The following is a 19,266-nucleotide window of genomic DNA, read 5'->3' on the forward strand; positions in this document are numbered from 1 at the left end:
TAATAGCACTTCAGTGACATTAAATCCTCTATTCCTCACCCCTCTTTCTTCACCTGCTCCTTCTGGTCTTTATTTTCTTGACTTCTGCTCTATTAAATGAACTAGCAGGGAAAAGTATAAATTCTCCAAACACCCCCTCTGTCTTTTAGCATCATCTTCACATTTGACAGACCCTAGCATGTGCTGAATGGCAGCATCACCCCAAGTATCAACACAGTGTAGTATACTGTGCCTTCTGTTATACTCCTTTTTTGTCTATAATTAAATAGCCAAACACAGTTCCAACTCCATTATTAAATTTCTTAGTGATACCACCACTGTAGGCCTGATCACCAACAATGATCATAAAAGAGATTTGCCCTCTGATATGGCAGTGCTAGGATAACAATCTCTCCCTTAATGTCTTCATTATTTGGGTTTACCCAGATCTGCAATTGCCTTTGCTAGTCCCTTTCTCCACATTCTGCCACTCAGTTTGGAGGTAATGGAACTACAAATGTCTAAGTAATAATCCTTTTAGCTCTGTGGCTACATCTCTATGACCATTTTTACTACTGTCTATGTATACAATATTATTGCATCTACTCTGACATTTAAATTAAAACATTAAGACAAACCTCACCAGTGTTGATTTCTTGAACTGCCCGTCTAACATTAATGCTTTGAAATGGACATTACTATGTTTTACAGTAAAATGAAGTTTAATTAATTCTTCAGATTCCAGAGAATAGTGTTTTCAATTCTTGATATCATTTATGATTTTTTACAAGCTGGTGTCTATCAGTATTACATTCATCTTTTGACCTGAGCACATGTTTTCATTTTGCTGTGAAACCTGTACTACACACTGTACCTTCAAGGCCATGCAGAGAGCATAATGACTGATTGGTTTCAACCCATATTGTCTTACTTTAGTCCAAGCATTATTGTTTTGGTAAAAAGTCGCTCAAAATAGGTGCTGCCCTAAAAGAAATAACAACTAAATGAATACTGTAACTTAAAAATGGAGCAAAAAAACAATTGGCACTGCAATAATTTTCTCCATATCCACTACTAGCTGTCCCTTGCAGGTCTGCCTGTGAAGTAGTGAAACAGGACAAACTTTAAAAATCAATTAAAAAATTAAAAAAATATAATAATTTGTATTGAGAAGAATTTAAATTGTTAGCTTTCATATGCAAGAAAGTAGCTCTAATGTCTTTGCCAAGCGGAAGGTAGGTACGCTCCAATGTCAAACGTTGCCACTGTATCTGATCGTGTTCAGCTCTGATGGGAGAGTGTCCCCCGCATGGGAAGAAAAGCATGTGGCTGTGATATCTCTACCAATGTGCAGATACCCTGTAAAACACACATAGCTGTGAACTCTCTCTCAAAAATGTCAAACGTTACTCTTTAACAAACTCTACATGATAATGTCTGCTGAACAAACAGGTATCACTAGCTAAGCAGAGGCAAGTGGCGAGAGGTAGAGCGACTCAAATGGAGGATGGCCCTGCCCGGCTCCCTACTCCTGAGGTCTAACCTTCCCCTTTCCTTGGCCCACTTGTCTCTTGGATTTGTGTGAATAAATCGGTGCCACAACCAAACTATAATACTTAGCTCGATGAGAGAAGTTGCAAAATCAACCAGAATGTTCAAGCAAATTATAGAAAAAACCCGATCTAAATCCGTTAAGTAGTTCTCTCGTGAAAAGTGGATAGACAGACAGACGTTGGATTTTATAGATATAGAGATGTGTGTAAATATCCAAATATGCATTGGTTATGTGTGAGGTGAATAGTGTAACCAGTAATGCCTCCTTGAGAGTCCAGCTTCTAATCTCATATTTCTCAACGTGTTTTTAGGGAGGACGACAACTGTAGCTGTCAACAAGCTAATAAGAAATCAGCATGTTTCCTTGAAAAGAACATGTCATGTTAGGCTTACACTTAAAACTGAACCTGTATATTTAACTAGTTATGACAATAATATTTGTTTAATATATTTTTGAGATGAAATCGAAAAAAAACATCACTGAAAAAACAGAATCAAGAGTACCTTTCTACAGTATAATTAGTAAGGACAAAACCAACTTACTTAATTAATAAATCTACAATTTACTTGAGCAGAATTCTAAAAGAAAAGTGTTAACTTTTCTAAAATAACAACTGCTTATATTAGTGAGATTTCTGTTGCTGTCTAGAGTAGATTAATTCTTAAAGAGAGAGATTAAAGAGTTGAGTGATAGCACAATACAGTTTTGATAGCAGATTATTATCCTTGACATGTGCATGAAAATGTGATTTTCTTCGGAACATTACAGACAAATTGTGCTCATATATTACAAGTGAATGTCCCAGTTGTAGCAAACTAAATTGCCATCTTCATTCTGTTCACATTTATTTTGCACGCAGCTCATCTTTTCATTTTCTGACTCTTGGAGTTAGAACACATTGCCTCTTTTGCATGCCCCACCTCCTAATTATCAACTCTTTGCATTTACAGGTCACAGCGTGTAAATGAACTAAACTAGATGTACTCATGAAACACTGAAAAATGTTCTAATAAACTGATTCGACAGGCAAAAAAATTAACAAGAGTATTATAAGCCTTTAAATGTGCAGAGGAATGATCAATGGAAACAATACTGTGTGACTGCATGTCTGTAGCATCTTGGAGCTTGTCCGAGGTCCATGTTCAACTGAGGTGGGCCGCATGTAAAAACAACTTGACCCTCAACCTCCTTGTTGGTGTTAGTGGGAAAGTATGTTGTACTTTTTGTTAGATAAATTCAGTCATCTCAGTTTATCCTGAAAACCTACCAGAAAATTCAATATCTAACTATATCTGAAAACCATTAACATGTTTGCACTGTTTTAACTTATTTTTAATTCCATCTAATCTTAAAGCAATAGCTCATTTACGAATTAAACTAGAAATAGAAGCTAGTCTATTGAAACAGCAGTCATTCAGTTTATTGGTTATAGCCTACAAAGAAAACAATTTTTGTAAAGCATTAAAAAATGTATTTCATTTTAAAAGGTTATTTGCAGAATATACTAGTAAGTCTACTAACACATAGAGTGCAATAAAAATGTAAGATTTATTCTATGAGCATTTGTGTAAGTGCCTTGCTATAAGTGCTCTGAAAGGTGAACATGCATTAGAAGCAGATGCCTGTTTGATATTCAGAGGTGAACAACACTTTTTGTGTAGTGCAAGTAATTTTCACTTTCAAGATTTCAGGTTTAAGGTGAAGCTGATACTACACAAGAGTGAAAAACGTTTATAATAGAAATTTAAAATCAACACTGAAACTAACTCGATGCAAATTTAACGAAGGTCTGTTAGTTTAGACCTAAAGAGACTCCCAGTGGAATGTCACCGAGGGTGCTAGGAGAAGTTATCAGTACAGCTTAAAAAAAAGGAAAAAATGGTTTACTTTCACCTTTACATAAACTAAGTTGTCTTCTATAGATCCATGAGACTTATCTTTATTTTATTTACCTGAAGCTAATTATTTATGTTTAGGAATTGAGAAGGTAACCTTCAAAAGAAGCATATATTTAAAGAATGTGTTCTCTCTTGTTGCCATGGTTACTTGCAGCAGATTGCCCAGTGAAGAGGATTCAGTTATGAGTAACGAATCAGGAAAGCCCATTTCTAACAGGAGCTCCCCTCAGAAAGTACCGATGCAGCAGAAAATGGCAAAAGAAGACTCAAAGAAGAAAAATGGTGAGAGTAAAATAATTAATCAACAATATTAATAATACAAAAAAAACTAGCAAGGAACAATCTGGAGCATATCCATATTTAAACTGGCTACATTAATCACATACAGTATATCATACAAGTTATCAATACAGGATGTAGCAGCATACCTAAAATGAAATACAGTAAATGAAAGCTAATAAATAAAGGGAAATTATTTGAATGTCTAATACTTCTGTATTGCATTTCTTATACTGCCTTAAAGTAAGAATTGAAAAAAGCTAAAAAATATTTTAGGCCTAATTGATGTTGGCATATTTATTTATACATCATGAAAATAAATAGATAGATAGATAGATAGATAGATAGATAGATAGATAGATAGATAGATAGATAGATAGATAGACCAACCTATTCTATCATGCATAAAAGAAACTATGTCAAGTTTAATTTCATGGTTTTGTACAAAGGCTTAGTATAGAAAATAACAAAACAAATAGTTAAAGTAGGTTTTCAAAACTGATTTGTGAATGAATTCTTACATTTAGAATCTACTTCTTGTCCTTTCCACCAGACCAGATCAGCAATTCTTTTCAATAAATTCTTTCAGCATTACATAAATCAAATTCTTGTGTGTGCCTCCTGCCTCGTGCTGTCAAATTGTCTCTTGCAGTGGTATTTCATAAAATTCACAAAAGATCAATTGTTTGCTTTCAAAGGGCAAATCTTCATGAGTTTGTTTACAGAAAAACTAAATGCAATAAAACAAAACACATTACTTTCTAAATTATCTGCAGTGTTTTATCACAGAGTACTAATAAACAAAGATTTATTGATTCCCTTTGTAACATAGTTAAGAAAAGGCCTCCTCATGAGCATTTGCTGTAATTTGATGCAAAGGTACCACAGATAGGGAGAGGCTAAAACATCTTCCACTTAATTAGACTTTAATCAGTTAAGGAACTTTTTAATACAGCAAATGAGTCCTGTCTTCTTCTTTGAAGTTTTGTAACGAAGACAGAGGTCACCCTTAGTGTTTTATGTGATTCAGCCGACATCCAGAGATATAATCTGATATAGAGCAGATTCATAAATGACCTAGCTAGATAAGTTAAAAAAAAATTAAAAAAAGAAACAGTTGCTTCAGCATCTACCACCTTTGTTATTTGTTTGGGCAGTGCTATATAAACCAAGTCACACATTAAAAACTGCTGCAACATTTTCTATTCTACTTATGTTCTCCTTGACATGACTCCTGAAATATTAAATAGCACATGTTTAACCAAAGTCATAGATAATGTAACCAGTGTCTTGGAACAAGAAAGTGTTTTAAAGGCTCCATTTTATATGATATTTGGGACCAGCAATCAAATACTAATTGGTCAAACATTGGACAGAAGGTGGTGTTTCAGGGTTGTTGCTTCAATTCTTCACACCTCAAGGCCTGCTCTCTAGCAACTTTACGAAGTCAGCTTTTTCATTGCCCCCATTCTCATCTCCATAACACATACAGTATAGATTCACTTTGCTTAATTTTAAAATGTGCTAAGTAGCTTTGGCCCGCATAAGAACACACCACAGGGATCAAACCAATAGAGTAGGTGGCCAAATACTTCTTATAATAAATCTATTTCAAAAACTTTCCATTGTTATACAAGTGAAGTTAATTGATTTTTGTTGGTGTAAAAATTTTTTGACTTGCTTATTACAAATATAATCCAAAGCAACTCTACTGCCCAGGATGGGTTTCTAAGAAAGCCACGTCTAAGAGTCAGGCAAAGGTTGGGGAAAGGGCAAGAAGGAAAGCTACTCCATCAACAGGTGCTGAAGCTCTGCCACTTCAAACAGATGTTCACCCTAAAACAATAGGAATCATGAACTCATCTGTAAATGATATTGTGGAGCACATCACTGCTCTTACCTCTCACCTGGCCACTACAGCAAAGGTTCAGACATGTCATCTGGTGAGGTTCACACTGGCTAAGCAAGCCATGTCTCAAAGCAGCAAAACAGTCAATATGTACACCAGCTCCAAGTAGACAGCCTACGCAGAGGTACCAGTTGAATTTTCTGTTTTAATTTTACATAATCCCTTTTACATAATACATACACTATCACAAAGTTGTACCATTTAATATAACAGGTTAAAGCAAGATATGCAACAGCATTGCTAACAACATATTGATTGCAAGGAAACTAAGCTTGCAGATGAGTGTAGATTGACAGTACGAGCAGACAATACGTAGAATCAAGATCAGTATGGAGGGTACAGAGCAGTGCTTCCCAAACTCGATCCTGGAGACCCAGTGTGGCTGCAGGTTTTTGTTTCAACCAACTTCTGTTTTTTATTGGACTCTTAGTCTAATTAGGTGAGTCATTATTTCCCAGTTTCTGTGCTTTGGAGTCAATTTAAATTAGAAATTAAAAAAAAAAAGTTTAATAGATTTTTATTAAAATGTAATAAACAGTTATATGGGGAATATATTTTTTTAAAGTCATTAACAGTATTTTTAACCTAATTTTCCTTCTGCTTTTCCAGGTGTTTTGGATGTTTAATTGATTATTTACTAATTAGCAAGTTTGACACTGAAGTTGTTGCTACTTTCACCATCCTGGGTGTCTGCTGTGCTAGTTGTTAATTGTCACTATTAGATTAGGTTAAATGAAGGGAGCAAACTACACAGGAAAAGGGGAAAATAATACGAAAACAACAAAAGAGAGTTAAGCATTTATAGTTTTAGAAAAAATAGAAATATTTCTAAATGTTTTATCAATGTAAAAAACATACTATTGTGTTTTCCTGAATGCAGAATAAGAGAAGAGTAAAAAAGACTAGCTAATAAAATTAGATCAGTTGTTATTGATTATTCTTACCGATTGTGAGTCTGGTTGGAACAAAAACTTTTAGCCACAGTGGGTCCTCAGGGTCAAGTCTGGGAACCACTGGTATAGAGGATTTAAATTGAAGAAAACAGTCACAGATCGTACAATTCAGGAGGGAGGAAGAAAAGTTTTAAAGAGTCAATTAGAATGTGACCACTGGAGGAGCTTCACAAACAGACCAGTTTAGAGTGTAACATGCTCAGTCCTCACTTTGTCGCTGATTTACATGCAATAACACCCTGAACATTTCTTTCTGCTGCTCCTGTTAAATGCTTGTACAGGAATGACAGAATTTTTTTCCAAGATTAATTAAAAAAGTATCTTTCTTCAGCAAAATTAAAGTAATGTCACATATTCAAAAAGGACAGGAGCCTCAAGGAATAATAGAAAATATACTAATTGTAAAATAATGCTTTCTTTTTGCATTTTTTCAGGCTTAACAACAAATAACAGAATTGGTAAGCGATTCTCAATGTTTCTTCATTTCTTATTTCAAATAATAAAACTGACTTTTATACAGTATATGTGTGTGTCTAACAAAACCTTCATTCAGGTATGCTACATGAACTTCTCTTTTATTTTGTGGAAATTATATTTCTTTTACAGATTTTTGGGTTAAAAGGTTGGAAAGAGATTGTTTAGGAACAAAATATTAACTTTTGGAATTATAGCCACTCAGTTTCTCCAGCCTGTGTGTGGAATACTCTAAGATGAAGCCTAAAAAAACAATAAAGAACTACTTAAGAGCATTTATGCAGGTAGAAGGACCAGTGGGTTCTGGGTGTTCTTTTGGCCTAAAATCCCTGCAGATTTTGTTTTTGATTTTTCTCCATCCACCCTGGCTGTCTGACCTTATTGTTGAATTAACATTTAAAAACAGTTTTATATTTAAGGACTTTTCTCTTAATTGTATATCTTTCTCATGCAAGTGAGTAACTTTTGTATACTATTTATTAATTATTATTTTTCTTATCTAAATTCTGTTTGTTTTTCTTTGCCTGTAACTTCTTCTTTGACATCTTGTAAAGCACTTTGAGCTACACCCTTTGTGTAAAAACTGTGCTATAGAAATAAATGTTGTTGTTGAGGTGTGGCCCACCAGTACCTGCTTGGGTACCTTCTTAAAACTATTCTCTTATAAATCACTGCCACAGTTGTACAGAAACACAACTAGCACACTGCAAAACGCAGTCATTTTATTACTACATATTAAACTACTTTTGTTTTCTTTACAGTCTTTTATCTAAAAGTTAGGCTTCACAGAAAACTGTTGCCAGCAGTCCAGTGATCACCTACAGCTTTTCTGTTTGATGTTTTTATATAAAAAGATTTATTATATTTCTGTGCATCTCTCCATAACACAGAATTTATTTATAATGAAGCAAGAAGTAATGCTTCCACAGAACATAATTACAGCAAACATTGAAGAAAGCAGAATGCCCTTATGATCTTCAGTCTCCATTGCCAACCTGTTGTATTTAATTTTTCTACAATAAATCAATTTCTTAAAAATCAGAAAGCATTTCAATTATGAGGAGCTTCACCAATCGATGGTTCATCTATTTTAGCCCTGTCTAAACTTTCATGTACCATGGTGCAGTCATTTATTTGCCACTTAGGCTTCACCCCATAAATGGTTGGTGTTAGAGAGAATAATTGATGGAAGGAAGTATCAACAGAAAGCCAGGTCACCGAAGGACATAATCACCTCATATACTTTTACCTGGCCGATTTAATATTACTAATCAACCTGAAATTGTGACAGCTGGAGGAAGTCAATGTTTATAGGGATACGTAAGTGAAAGATTTAGAGGAACTGAAGAGATTTTTGAGCAAAGGACAATTCTTAAAATAGTAATAATTATTTCAATAGCTCAGTAATAGCATTGAATTGTTCCAGAATTCAAAACAGTTATATCATATAACTCAATCACTGATACACAAATGAAGGTCGAGCAGCACATATTATTTTTAAAGGGTAGTTATATTTTGCCCTGCAATGGAGTGGTTTCCCCATTCAGATTTATTTCCGTCCTTGTACCTGAAGCTGCAGAGGTAGACTCCCGCTCTGTACAACTCTAAAACTGTATAAGAGGCATTCAGTTGGTGAATGGTTGGGTAGAGGCCTTTTTTTGTACTTTAATACCTGCTTTTCTCCCCAGTACCCCCTAGTGACCCTTCTATTTTTTAATTATACTACCTTGATCAAATTTGTTCCAAACACTGTGTAGGCTTCTAACTGCCATTCACAAAATTAAATTCACAAATCTGTTGAGCTTATGAGTCATACAGTGTAACAGGGAAATGCTGCACAGTTTCCAGAAGATGTTTTGCTTCACTGAACCCTGTCATACTGTCTCACTCGCTAGACATCATATGAGTAAGAACAGCTAAGAAAAATACTAAGGGGCTAAATGTGAATTGATTAATCTATATTTATTTTGTAACCTTTAAGTATCAAAGGCATACCCAATATTTTTGTTAAACTACAGGTGGCATGCTACTATGAACTACAGTGTAAATTAAAGCATATTAAATATATTTGATAATAAATGAGTATATCTTAGGAGTTGGTTTCAAAGGCAGCAGTTTACGCAGTGCTCTGCACCATTATGCACTTGTCTCATTCTCAATACAAATGATAGTAACAGCAAATATAATATACTAGCTGTCCCATGCGGCTCCATCCACATATTAGTGAAACAGGACAGTGAGGAGGGCCCTGCCCGGCTCCCTAATCTTAATATCATGCTTCCCCCTACCCTCAGCCCGCAGCCTCTGCCTCACATATAGCCCAAATAAATCACTCCTGCAAGTGAACTATGATTCTTAGAGTGATAAGAGAAGTCACAAAATCAACCGGAATGTTCAAAGAAAAAAAAAACCCGATCTAAATCCGTTAAGTATTTCTCTTGTGAAAAGCAGACAGACAGAGGTTGGATTTTATATATAGAGAGATATGACTGTTTGGCACTACAGCTACTCTCCATTTATTCCATTTTTGTATTGTAATTGCCAACTGGTTATTACTGGCCATTGACTCAAACTATTTAGTCGACTGATTGATGTCTTGCCACTAAAGACTTAGAGTATAAAATGTTGTTCCCGTAGGGCCATTATCTAGAAACCATGTCCGTGTGGATGGCCAATGGCATTCTCTTAGTTTGTAACTAGGTAATAAATCCTAAAGTGCTGAAGGTTAGCTTCTGTGGTCAAACCGCTCCCTGTGGGTAAATCAATTAAAGATTCATAATAATCACTCAATTCAGCAAGCATCTGGTCACATGGTGCACAGATCCCCGCTCAGTTGGCAGCAATGACTAAACCCCTGTCAACTTCTCAGTTAGAAGCAAAAGGCAATGCTGCATAGTTGATGACACTGAATACAATTCAGAGCAGGATGAATTAGGTATGTCATAGAGTGACATTCTCTGTTCAGTCAGGGATTTTAAGCAGTCCTGTCTGATAACAAACAGAAAAGATGTCATTGTGTCTCCTCTTTGTGTTTCCTTGCCTGTGTGATAGTCTGGAATGACATTTCTTGTTATTCTGCATGAATTTTTAGTGCCAAAGCTTGATAGTGAAGAAGGAGCAATCCTGTTTGAACGAGTATCTAGGTCTTCATATGATGCTTTTGATACATCTTCCGGGTCACTGCAGCTGATTTCCATCAGACCCTTGGCAGCGCCACTCAGCTATTCTCATCCTGCCTCAGAGAGGAGCCAGGACTCTGCCGTCATCAATGGAGAAGTAAGTAATTCATTTGGCACATACTTGCTTATCAGTGTACTAATTGCAAGTGAAAGATTTTTAATACAATGGAAGAACTTAAAGTCATTAAAAATTACTGTAATATGATCAGTGGATATCAGAACATAGAGAATATGGGACATAATAACTGCCTTGAGAACCCAAATGATTTGGTTTTATTCAGAACTTTTCTTCTTCTGTGTGATAAGCACAGCTATTTCATTTTTTACTGTTATTTTTTATTAGCTTATTTTTATTTTAATACATTCTTGTATTTGCTTTCCTTGTGACAGCCAGTAGCTTGCCAAGAGCAATGTCCTTAGTGAATAACTGAAAACTTTGGATTTTGTACTTCATACTGATGTCCCCATTGAGAAATTCAACTGGAGTAAAACCTTCATAACAGACAGAAGGAGATTTTATGTAAAAAGAGACAACAATTTAGTATATAGAAATTAGTATATACACCTTTACATAAATAAAGAAAGTTATAGTCATAATTATATCCACGAGAGAGGCATGACAGAAATGCTGAGAACTTAAAAAGAACAAAACACCAATTCAGATAAATTGGACAACACTTGATTAAACAGTCGCTAAAGATGCCCACATGCCTCTAGAATCAGAATCACTTTTTTGCTGGTATTTAATGTACAGGAATTTAACTTGGTAGCTTTGGAGCTGCTCATAACCAAACACAACATTATATATAAACAAGATATACACGTATAATAAACAGTTGCAGAATAGTGTGATTATAAAGGAGATATGCAAATGATGTGCAGGTGAAAGCATGTGTATACAGTGTATATGTTTATGTACATGTCCATATACTGTATATACACGCAATTTTATATGAGAACACAATAATATGTCTGAGGCATGCTGGCGCCCTGCCCTGGGTTTGTTTCCTGCCTTAGCACCCTGTGTTTGCTGGGAGCCAATCCCAGCCATCACAGGGCGCAAGACAGGAAACAAACCCCAGGCAGGGCGCCAGCCCACCGTAGGCAGAAATTCATTAATATCATAAAGTGTATTTAAAATGAAAAGCATGACCACATCATTTAATGAAAAGAGAATATGCTGGGTGGACAGAGTGGTAGAGACTAGTAAGCACAACGGAAACTGTAACCTTAAGACAAGCAGGAGTTGTTTGTTTGGTGAACTTTCATTTTTGAGCAAAAACAGAAATTATCAAGTGGGCCTAATTGGGAACCTGAAATTCTTAATTTAAGTTCCTAATTAAACTGTATTTTCTAATTATTTTATTTTACCAGAAGATTTCAGACAGGTTCTAAATTGGCCCTAGTGTGTGCTTGGTGTGTTTGTGTGTGTGTCCTGCGGTGGGTTGGCACCCTGCCCAGGATTGGTTCCTGCCTTGTGCCCTGTGTTGGCTGGGATTGGCTCCAGCAGACCCCCGTGACTCTGTGTTCGGATTCAGCGGGTTAGAAAATGGATGGATGGATGGAGTTCAGACAGGGAAGTGCCTAAACTCTCAGTCCTTAAATAAGATGGTGTCCGACACATGACCATATGATGATGCAGCACTGCAACTACTGGAAGGTGTACATTAGCACAAAATGCAATATGAAACATCGAATGAATCATCAAAATGGCAACAGAAAATAAAGCAATACATAAAATGGTAAGAGTTTAGTTTCGGTACTGCAAAAATGCATCTATTGTTCATTTACGCTTATGTAAAAACACCTTCACAAAGGCTTCTATTGGCCTTCCTAACACTTATAAAACATCTGTAGATAATTTATTCATCTCTGTGCAGGATTCACAGGATTTATACTAAATATGCAATATGAAGAGACATATGTCTCAGTTAATCCGCTCCGGACCACTCTAAAGTGAAGTTTTGTTAGAGGGTCACATTGCAGAGCTGAATAAACACTTTAGTGATGTTTTATAAGTGTTATGAAGACCCAAAAAAGTGTATGTCAAGGTCTTGTTACATAAGACTAAATGAGTAATATAAACCAAACTAAAGTGTTACCAATAAAATTTAATTTCAGGGAAGCAAAATGTGAAAGAATATTCAGAAAGTTTCAAAATAAATTCATCCTGACAGATATGAGCATGTATGATGACAGCTGTTAGACAGTATAAATACTGTAAAGCCAACAATATGCAATTCAAAGAGATGAGTTAACAGATGTGAGATCTGCGGCTTTAATGCTTCTGTCTGATGAAGCACAGATTTGTGTGGGTGGATTTGCTTTTTTTTTATAAAAACCACTCAATATTTCAATGTCTGAAAAATAATTTCCTAGACAAATATTTGACCTGCTGGGGTAGTACAGTATACACAGATGGTGTAAACTCTATGACTGGGAAGGACAGCTCTAAATAGGGCACCTGAGGGAAAGTGCACTTGCTGATAGCTAGAATTATGTTTGCAGATACATATGACATTATGGAAAAAAATAAGAAAAGAATTCCTTATTTTGTAAGGGAACTTTAAATCTGATAATATTCAATAAATGTTGTACAGTGATCTCTTTCAAGGAGCAAGGCATTCAACCAGTGCCATTAGGCTACAAAAATATCAAAGTCTCAAGCACTGTAAGTGCAGCCAATGTATTACTTTATTTTTTATTTAACTTAAAATGTTCAATGCCAGGGCGGCATGGTGGTGCAGTGGTAGTGCTGCTGCCTCGCAGTTAGGAGACCTGGGTTCACTTCCCGGGTCCTCCCTGCGTTGAGTTTGCATGTTCTTTGCGTGTCTGCGTGGGTTTCCTCCCACAATCCAAAGACATGCAGGTTAGGTGGATTGGCAATTCTAAATTGGCCCTGGTGTGTGCTTGATGTGTGGGTGTGTTTGTGTGTGTCCTGCGGTGGGTTGGCACCCTGCCTGGGATTGGTTCCTGCCTTGTGCCCTGTGTTGCCTGGGATTGGCTCCAGCAGACCCCCGTGACCCTGTATTCAGATTCAGCGGGTTAGAAAATGGATGGATGGATGTTCAATGCCTTATAATATGTTAATACTAGGATTTTAAATAAAATTATTCATATACTGTATTTTAAATTTGATACAGAAATATGTTGAGTGTTTTGCTTTTATTCACATCCTCTATCCCCACATGAAAGAAATAAAACTGTTTGATAAAACTGTAAGTAAAGACAGCAGGATGTGAACTGTAGCCATAGTCAAAATATGTGTACAAGAGATGCAGGTGTTTCAGAATGATTATAAAATGTAGGGGCTAATTCTAAGTACATTTTGATATTCTTCATCAAGATTGATATGTTCAGTATATAATTATGCCTCAGGAAGAGTGTATTGATGAATGTATCATCTTGAAATCTGATTGTGAGGTCACTGTTTCCAAAATTGTTTCACACTTTTTGAAGGTGTCATGCACTTCTCCAGGAATCACTGAAGAATGAAAATGAGGAAGGATAAGAAATTGAGGCATATTGCATCTGGGAAAATTTGTGACATGTAATGAAATATTACAGAGTTGTTCAAAGCAATTGAATCCAATATCAGTATACATGTCTCCGAAGGCCTATACACCATGCAGCACCTTCAATTAAATAGTGGATACCTTAGTGAAACAGGAAAATATGGCTGGTTTTAATGGTGCAACTTAATTCTGAGACTTCTGATGTAAGATACCATATGGACTGCCACCAGAATTTCAGTGTGATCTGAACCATTGTTTCTTTCTGAATTTGCAGTAATTTGTCTATCTATACTAATAAAAGGCAAAGCCCTCACTGACTCACTCACTCACTGACTGACTGACTCACTGACTCACTCATCACTAATTCTCCAAGTTCCCGTGTAGGTAGAAGGCTGAAATTTGGCAGGCTCATTCCTTACAACACTAAGTTCTATTTAGTCGACACAAATATCTTTGGTTGAAATGTAAGGCGAATTTACTCTTTACATTTCTATGGTGAAGAAAAATTTATGCAATGATGCCTACATTTAACTTACATTCCTACCAAAGATATTTCTGTCGACTAAATAAAAATTCCTTCTATTTAAAATTTAAATAGAACTTGAACAAATACGATAGTTCATAATATCCACACAGATTTGTACGTAAGAGCGGGAGTCATCCATTGTAACAAGCAGCGTATTGCACTGATACGAAATAGCCTGCCCATTTAATTATTTAGGAATGGATAAATAAATTAAGATTTTGTACAAATAATGTTTTTCATATATATATGTGTGTGTATATGTATATATGTAGATATGTATATATATGTATATATGTATATATATGTGGATGTATGTGTGTATATATATATATATATAGTATATATATATGACAGAAACACTCATCACTCACAACAGTGACAAAACAATTACACTGACAATCATGTTACGTTATTTTCAAAATTTCCTTTTCTTTTTCATTACTTCTTTAACACACTAATTCTCCGCTGCGAAGCGTGGGTATTTTGCTAGTTTGGTCATATAAAGGATGTGTTGGTAGGCCCCTTCTGTGATAAATCATGTCAGTGTAACATTAGTACTTCTTGATCCTCTCCGAAATGTAGTAGTCTGGGCCCAATAATAAAACTGAAAATTAGGTAAATTGAATGATAGATGAATGTGCATAATAAGTGAACATTACAGCAGTTAGCAAGATGCTATTTTTTGCTTGAGAAGGTTGTTGAATTTTAATTTAAACAAGTCTATAAATTGTTGTGTAATTAATGACTCCTAACTGTGTAAATTAATGTGACATATGTGAAACCTGAGATTCAGCTCAAGGTCATGGATTAGGTAATTATCATTTAAAAGTTTCAAAGTGTAGACTTAATGTGAATAACAATTTTGATACATTTTTCAAATCATGTTTTGGTGCAATTTTAAAAGAATCTGGTAATGAATCACATTAAATTAAATATTTATTGTACACTAATCAAAAAAAAACGTGAGAGTTGATGGCAGAGGACAAACACATTTAAGATCTGTTGATGGATAAAAAACTGGCATTCAAGCTGCAAGGATCACATAAAACCAAGTACACAGGATGTTCAAAAAGTTTCTGTACTTTTTTTAACTCTATTTATTAAGAATTAAAAAAAAATACATCTTGCCTGAGTTGCCTCTAAAGCTTGCATATTGTAATCTTTTTAGTTAGCCAATAAAAGGTGTCATTTTGCCTGACTTTTCACTACAAAAAAAATGTCATCACTTTTCTACGATAGTCACCTTCCTTTGCGATGCAATTTTCCCAGAGTCGTACCATCTTTTTAATGCCCAATTACTACTCCTCCGCGTTCAACATTTCCAACGAAAATATAAAAGTGGAGAAACTTTTTGAACATCCCTCGTAATGAGCATGGATAGCAACACTACAGGTTCATATCATCTTCCAATTTGCAGACCTTAATATCTGAAATCAGTAATGTAAAAATAGAATTAGTGTCTCTAAATTATTCCCATAAGCTTTAGGCAAAAGAAAACTGAAGCTGGCAGCTCATTCATTGGTCAGGAGTCTGAGTTGTCAGAATTTGGGAAGTAGGCCTACTTCAAAGTGTGTTGTGATGTGAACCCAGCTTAACATATGGTAGTGCCTGCCTAGATCATATCTAATCTAACAATAAAGGTAGAGTAATAAAAGCAGAAATTACTTATGCTTTAAGTAACATTGATCGCAACATGGTAAAATGTAAGATTATGTTTGAAAACACAAAAATGTATGCCAAAATGAAGACTTAAAATATGAGTAAAACAGACTTTATGTGGATGAGGAAGTGTCTATAAAACACAGAATGAAAAAGTAAAAACTCTTCAAATATAAATGATAAATGGTGTCACTTCAGAGGCATTCTGACCTAGGCTCAAAATGAGTTCTCTCCTAAAACCACAAATTAAAAAGACTAAAATAATGGGCAAAATGGATAAGCAAGACATTGTTAAAAAAGTAAAACTTAAAATATTTCTATAGAAGAAAATTAAAAAACAGGCAAATATTTCTGACTAGAGGAATACAAGACACTAGAGCAGGAGATCAAAAAAACACATTAGAAAGGTCAAAAGAGAAACAGAAAATTAAAAAAAAAGCCAAAAGAAACAACAAACAATTTTTGAGTACTACTCAAGTGAAAAGATGACAAAAGAGAATTTAAGAAGCCTTAGGAATACAAAAGGAGAAATCATTAAAAATGAGAAGGAAATAGCAAATGATCAAAACAAATATTTCACCCAAGTATTTGTAAATGATGAAGCAGATGGATTGTTCCATGCAAAAGAAAATCAAACTCTCAGCTCCCTGATTTTAAAATAGAAGAGTCAGATGTGATTCAAGCCCTTTCATTGAAGACTAATAAAACTCCTGGACCAGATGAGATTTTACCCACTGTACCAGGGGTCCTCAATCACGGTCCTGGAGAGCCACAGTGGCTGCAGGTTTTTGCTCCAACCCAGTTGCTTAATAAAAAGCACTTATTGCTAAAGTAACACTTCTGCTTCACTTTAGTGATTTTGAGCCCTTATTGCTTAATTTTGTCTTAAACAGCTATTTTAATTGCTCCTTATTATCAATAACATGCAAATGACAAAAGAGAGCAGCATTTCTCCATTTAGCTTATTTACATTTACACCTGTGTGTATTTATCTGCACTATTGGGTTTAACTAAATACTTGGAAGAAAAATGAAGAGAAAAAAGTGAAGGACTGAGAATTACTCGTCCATTTTAGCCTTCAAATCATTTGCATGATAGAAAGGGAAAGAAAATCTAGGATATGAGAATGACCTGACATAGCAGAGTTAATTTAATTTCATAGCTTGTTAGTGCTGTATTGGCAAGAATTGCTTTCTAATTAAGCAACCAGGTCAGAACAAAAACCTGCAGCCACTGCGGCTCTCCAGGACTGGGATTGAGGACCCCTGCACTGTACTGAAATAAATGAAAGTTGTCATTTTTAAGACCTTATTAGTAATATTTAAGCAGTCACTTAACAAAGGAGAAGTACCTGAGGACTGCAACGTTGTAAATGTGACTCCAGTATGTTAAAAAGGGAGACGAAATGTGGATCCAAGTAAGTAAACACCAATGGCTCTTAATTGTGTACCATGCAAAATTATGGTTTATGAAATTGGAGCATGTGACATATGGGTTATGCTGAGCAGGGTCACAGGGAAGCTGTAGCCTATCCTAGCAAGCATAGGGCACAAGGCAGGAACTATCTCTGGATCTCTGGTGTGTGTGTCGGTCTTTCCATCTCAGTGTTGGTTGTAATATTATTCATTTCATTGCAAAGTAGCAACAATTACATTAATCTTAGTACCATATACCACCTTATAATGTCTTCCTTCTTCTTCTACTTAGATTATTATTACTATTATTATTATCTTTATGGGTGGAGTGGTGGCTCTGAGGCTAGGGATCTGCTCTGGCAATCAGGAGTTTGCCGGTTTGAATCCTGTAAATTGACAAAAGTGACTCTACTTCTTTGGGCCCTTGGGCAAAGCACTTAACCTGCAAGTCCTCCATCCTAGGTATGACATTAATCTGCATTCAGCCCTGCATGTAGGCACACCAACTTACAGGGAAAAAACCTGAGGGTTGGTGGCAGAATTGGCACTCCAGCCACCATAAAAAACCTCACACTGTTCCATTCTGAGGTGTCATGGCTGCGCTCGGGTCCTAATCTGGAATCCTGAGTTGGTTTTTTATGTGTTGGGTGTGGCAATATGCTGTATCAGCGCATGCTCCTAACCTCTCTCTCCTATCTTTATGGTCAAGTCTGTGTTAGTATCGGAAAACTACATAATGTCATCGCGACCTCCAGATGTTGTGAATTAATGACGTTATTCATACTTAGACATAGTCTTCCGCTCCTCGCTGGTACTGGGACTACATCGCTTCGTGAATACTTTCTATGGCCTACTGTGAGTTAGGAAAAATTCTTATTCTAGTGTGAATTTTTGTGCAATTCCCGGGTGTAATTCTAAGATGTTCAATAAATATGGGCTCTGACCTTAGTGTCCCATTCAGAATGCAGTCCTAGGTTTTGATCTTATGTTGCCATAGTAAATTTTAGCTTCCCTGGGCAGCCATAATGTACTAAAGGATACTTGTCATTACCGTATCACCCACCTCTTGCCTGCCATTTTCACAATGCAAACTACTTTGAACAAGATGTTTATTCATTGTGTGAAAAATTGGTTTATTTGAGTGGGGCTACAAGTTAGACATACTATAAAACAGACATTGTGCTTCAGATAATCTGGCACCGAATGCCAAAACAATGCAAAAACAATTTTTTTGAGAATTTGGGAATTAAACATGTTTAACATGCTATATGCAGAATTTCACAAATAACCTTGTAACTCTCCACAGTTCTTGTGGCTGATCCTCCAATTAGCTGTGAACCACCCAATCTCACTGAGATTGCACAGGTGGTGAGCCAGCTGAGGGAGGAAATGATGCCGGGATCTTTGGTATCTGGGGTGAACTTCTCCAGGTTGATGGTAGAGCTGTCCTCCAGGGAATTGCAAGCAAACTTTGCTTCCATTTGGGAGACTGGCATCATCCCAACTGACTGGAAAATGGGACTTGTCGTCCCTATCTGGAAAGGAAAGGGTGATCGCCTGGATTGCAGCAACTACAGGCAGATAACACTGCTCTCTGTGCCAGGTATGGTCCTTGATAGGGTCATCCTCAATAGGATCCGTGATCACTTTCTCACCTACCAGCGACTGGAACAGTCTGGTTTTATGCCTAAGAAGTCTACCATCAACCGCATCCTGGCAATATTGGCAGAGTTTCTTTGCAGCCTTTGTCAGTTTTCGTAAAGATTTGACTCAGTTGATCGAGTTGCCCTGTGGGACATCATGAGGGTTCACGGGATCCCCTCGAGGTTGCTGAATATCATGGCTGGCATGTACACTGGTACTGTGAGTGCTGTGCAGAGTGGAGGCAGGACCTCTTCATTTTTCCCAGTTGATTCTGGGGTTCG

At 36.1% G+C, this 19,266-nt stretch overlaps 1 protein-coding gene across 2 annotated transcripts in view; it reads left to right on the forward strand.

Moving 5' to 3' along the window:
- Positions 1–19,266, forward strand: part of LOC120526604 (UPF0606 protein KIAA1549L-like) — a 339,744-nt gene that overhangs the window by 269,954 nt on the left and 50,524 nt on the right. The window contains exons 13-15 of one of the 2 annotated variants that reach the window (XM_039749775.1): positions 3,590–3,714; positions 7,008–7,031; positions 10,139–10,323. In XM_039749775.1, the coding sequence (XP_039605709.1) occupies positions 3,590–3,714; positions 7,008–7,031; positions 10,139–10,323 (334 nt within the window). Of the gene's footprint in view, positions 1–3,586; positions 3,715–7,007; positions 7,032–10,138; positions 10,324–19,266 lie in introns of both variants that reach the window. The other variant, XM_039749769.1, reaches the window with a different exon arrangement.

Source organism: Polypterus senegalus, chromosome 1, assembly GCF_016835505.1.
Source record: "Polypterus senegalus isolate Bchr_013 chromosome 1, ASM1683550v1, whole genome shotgun sequence".
Lineage (NCBI taxonomy): Eukaryota > Metazoa > Chordata > Cladistia > Polypteriformes > Polypteridae > Polypterus > Polypterus senegalus.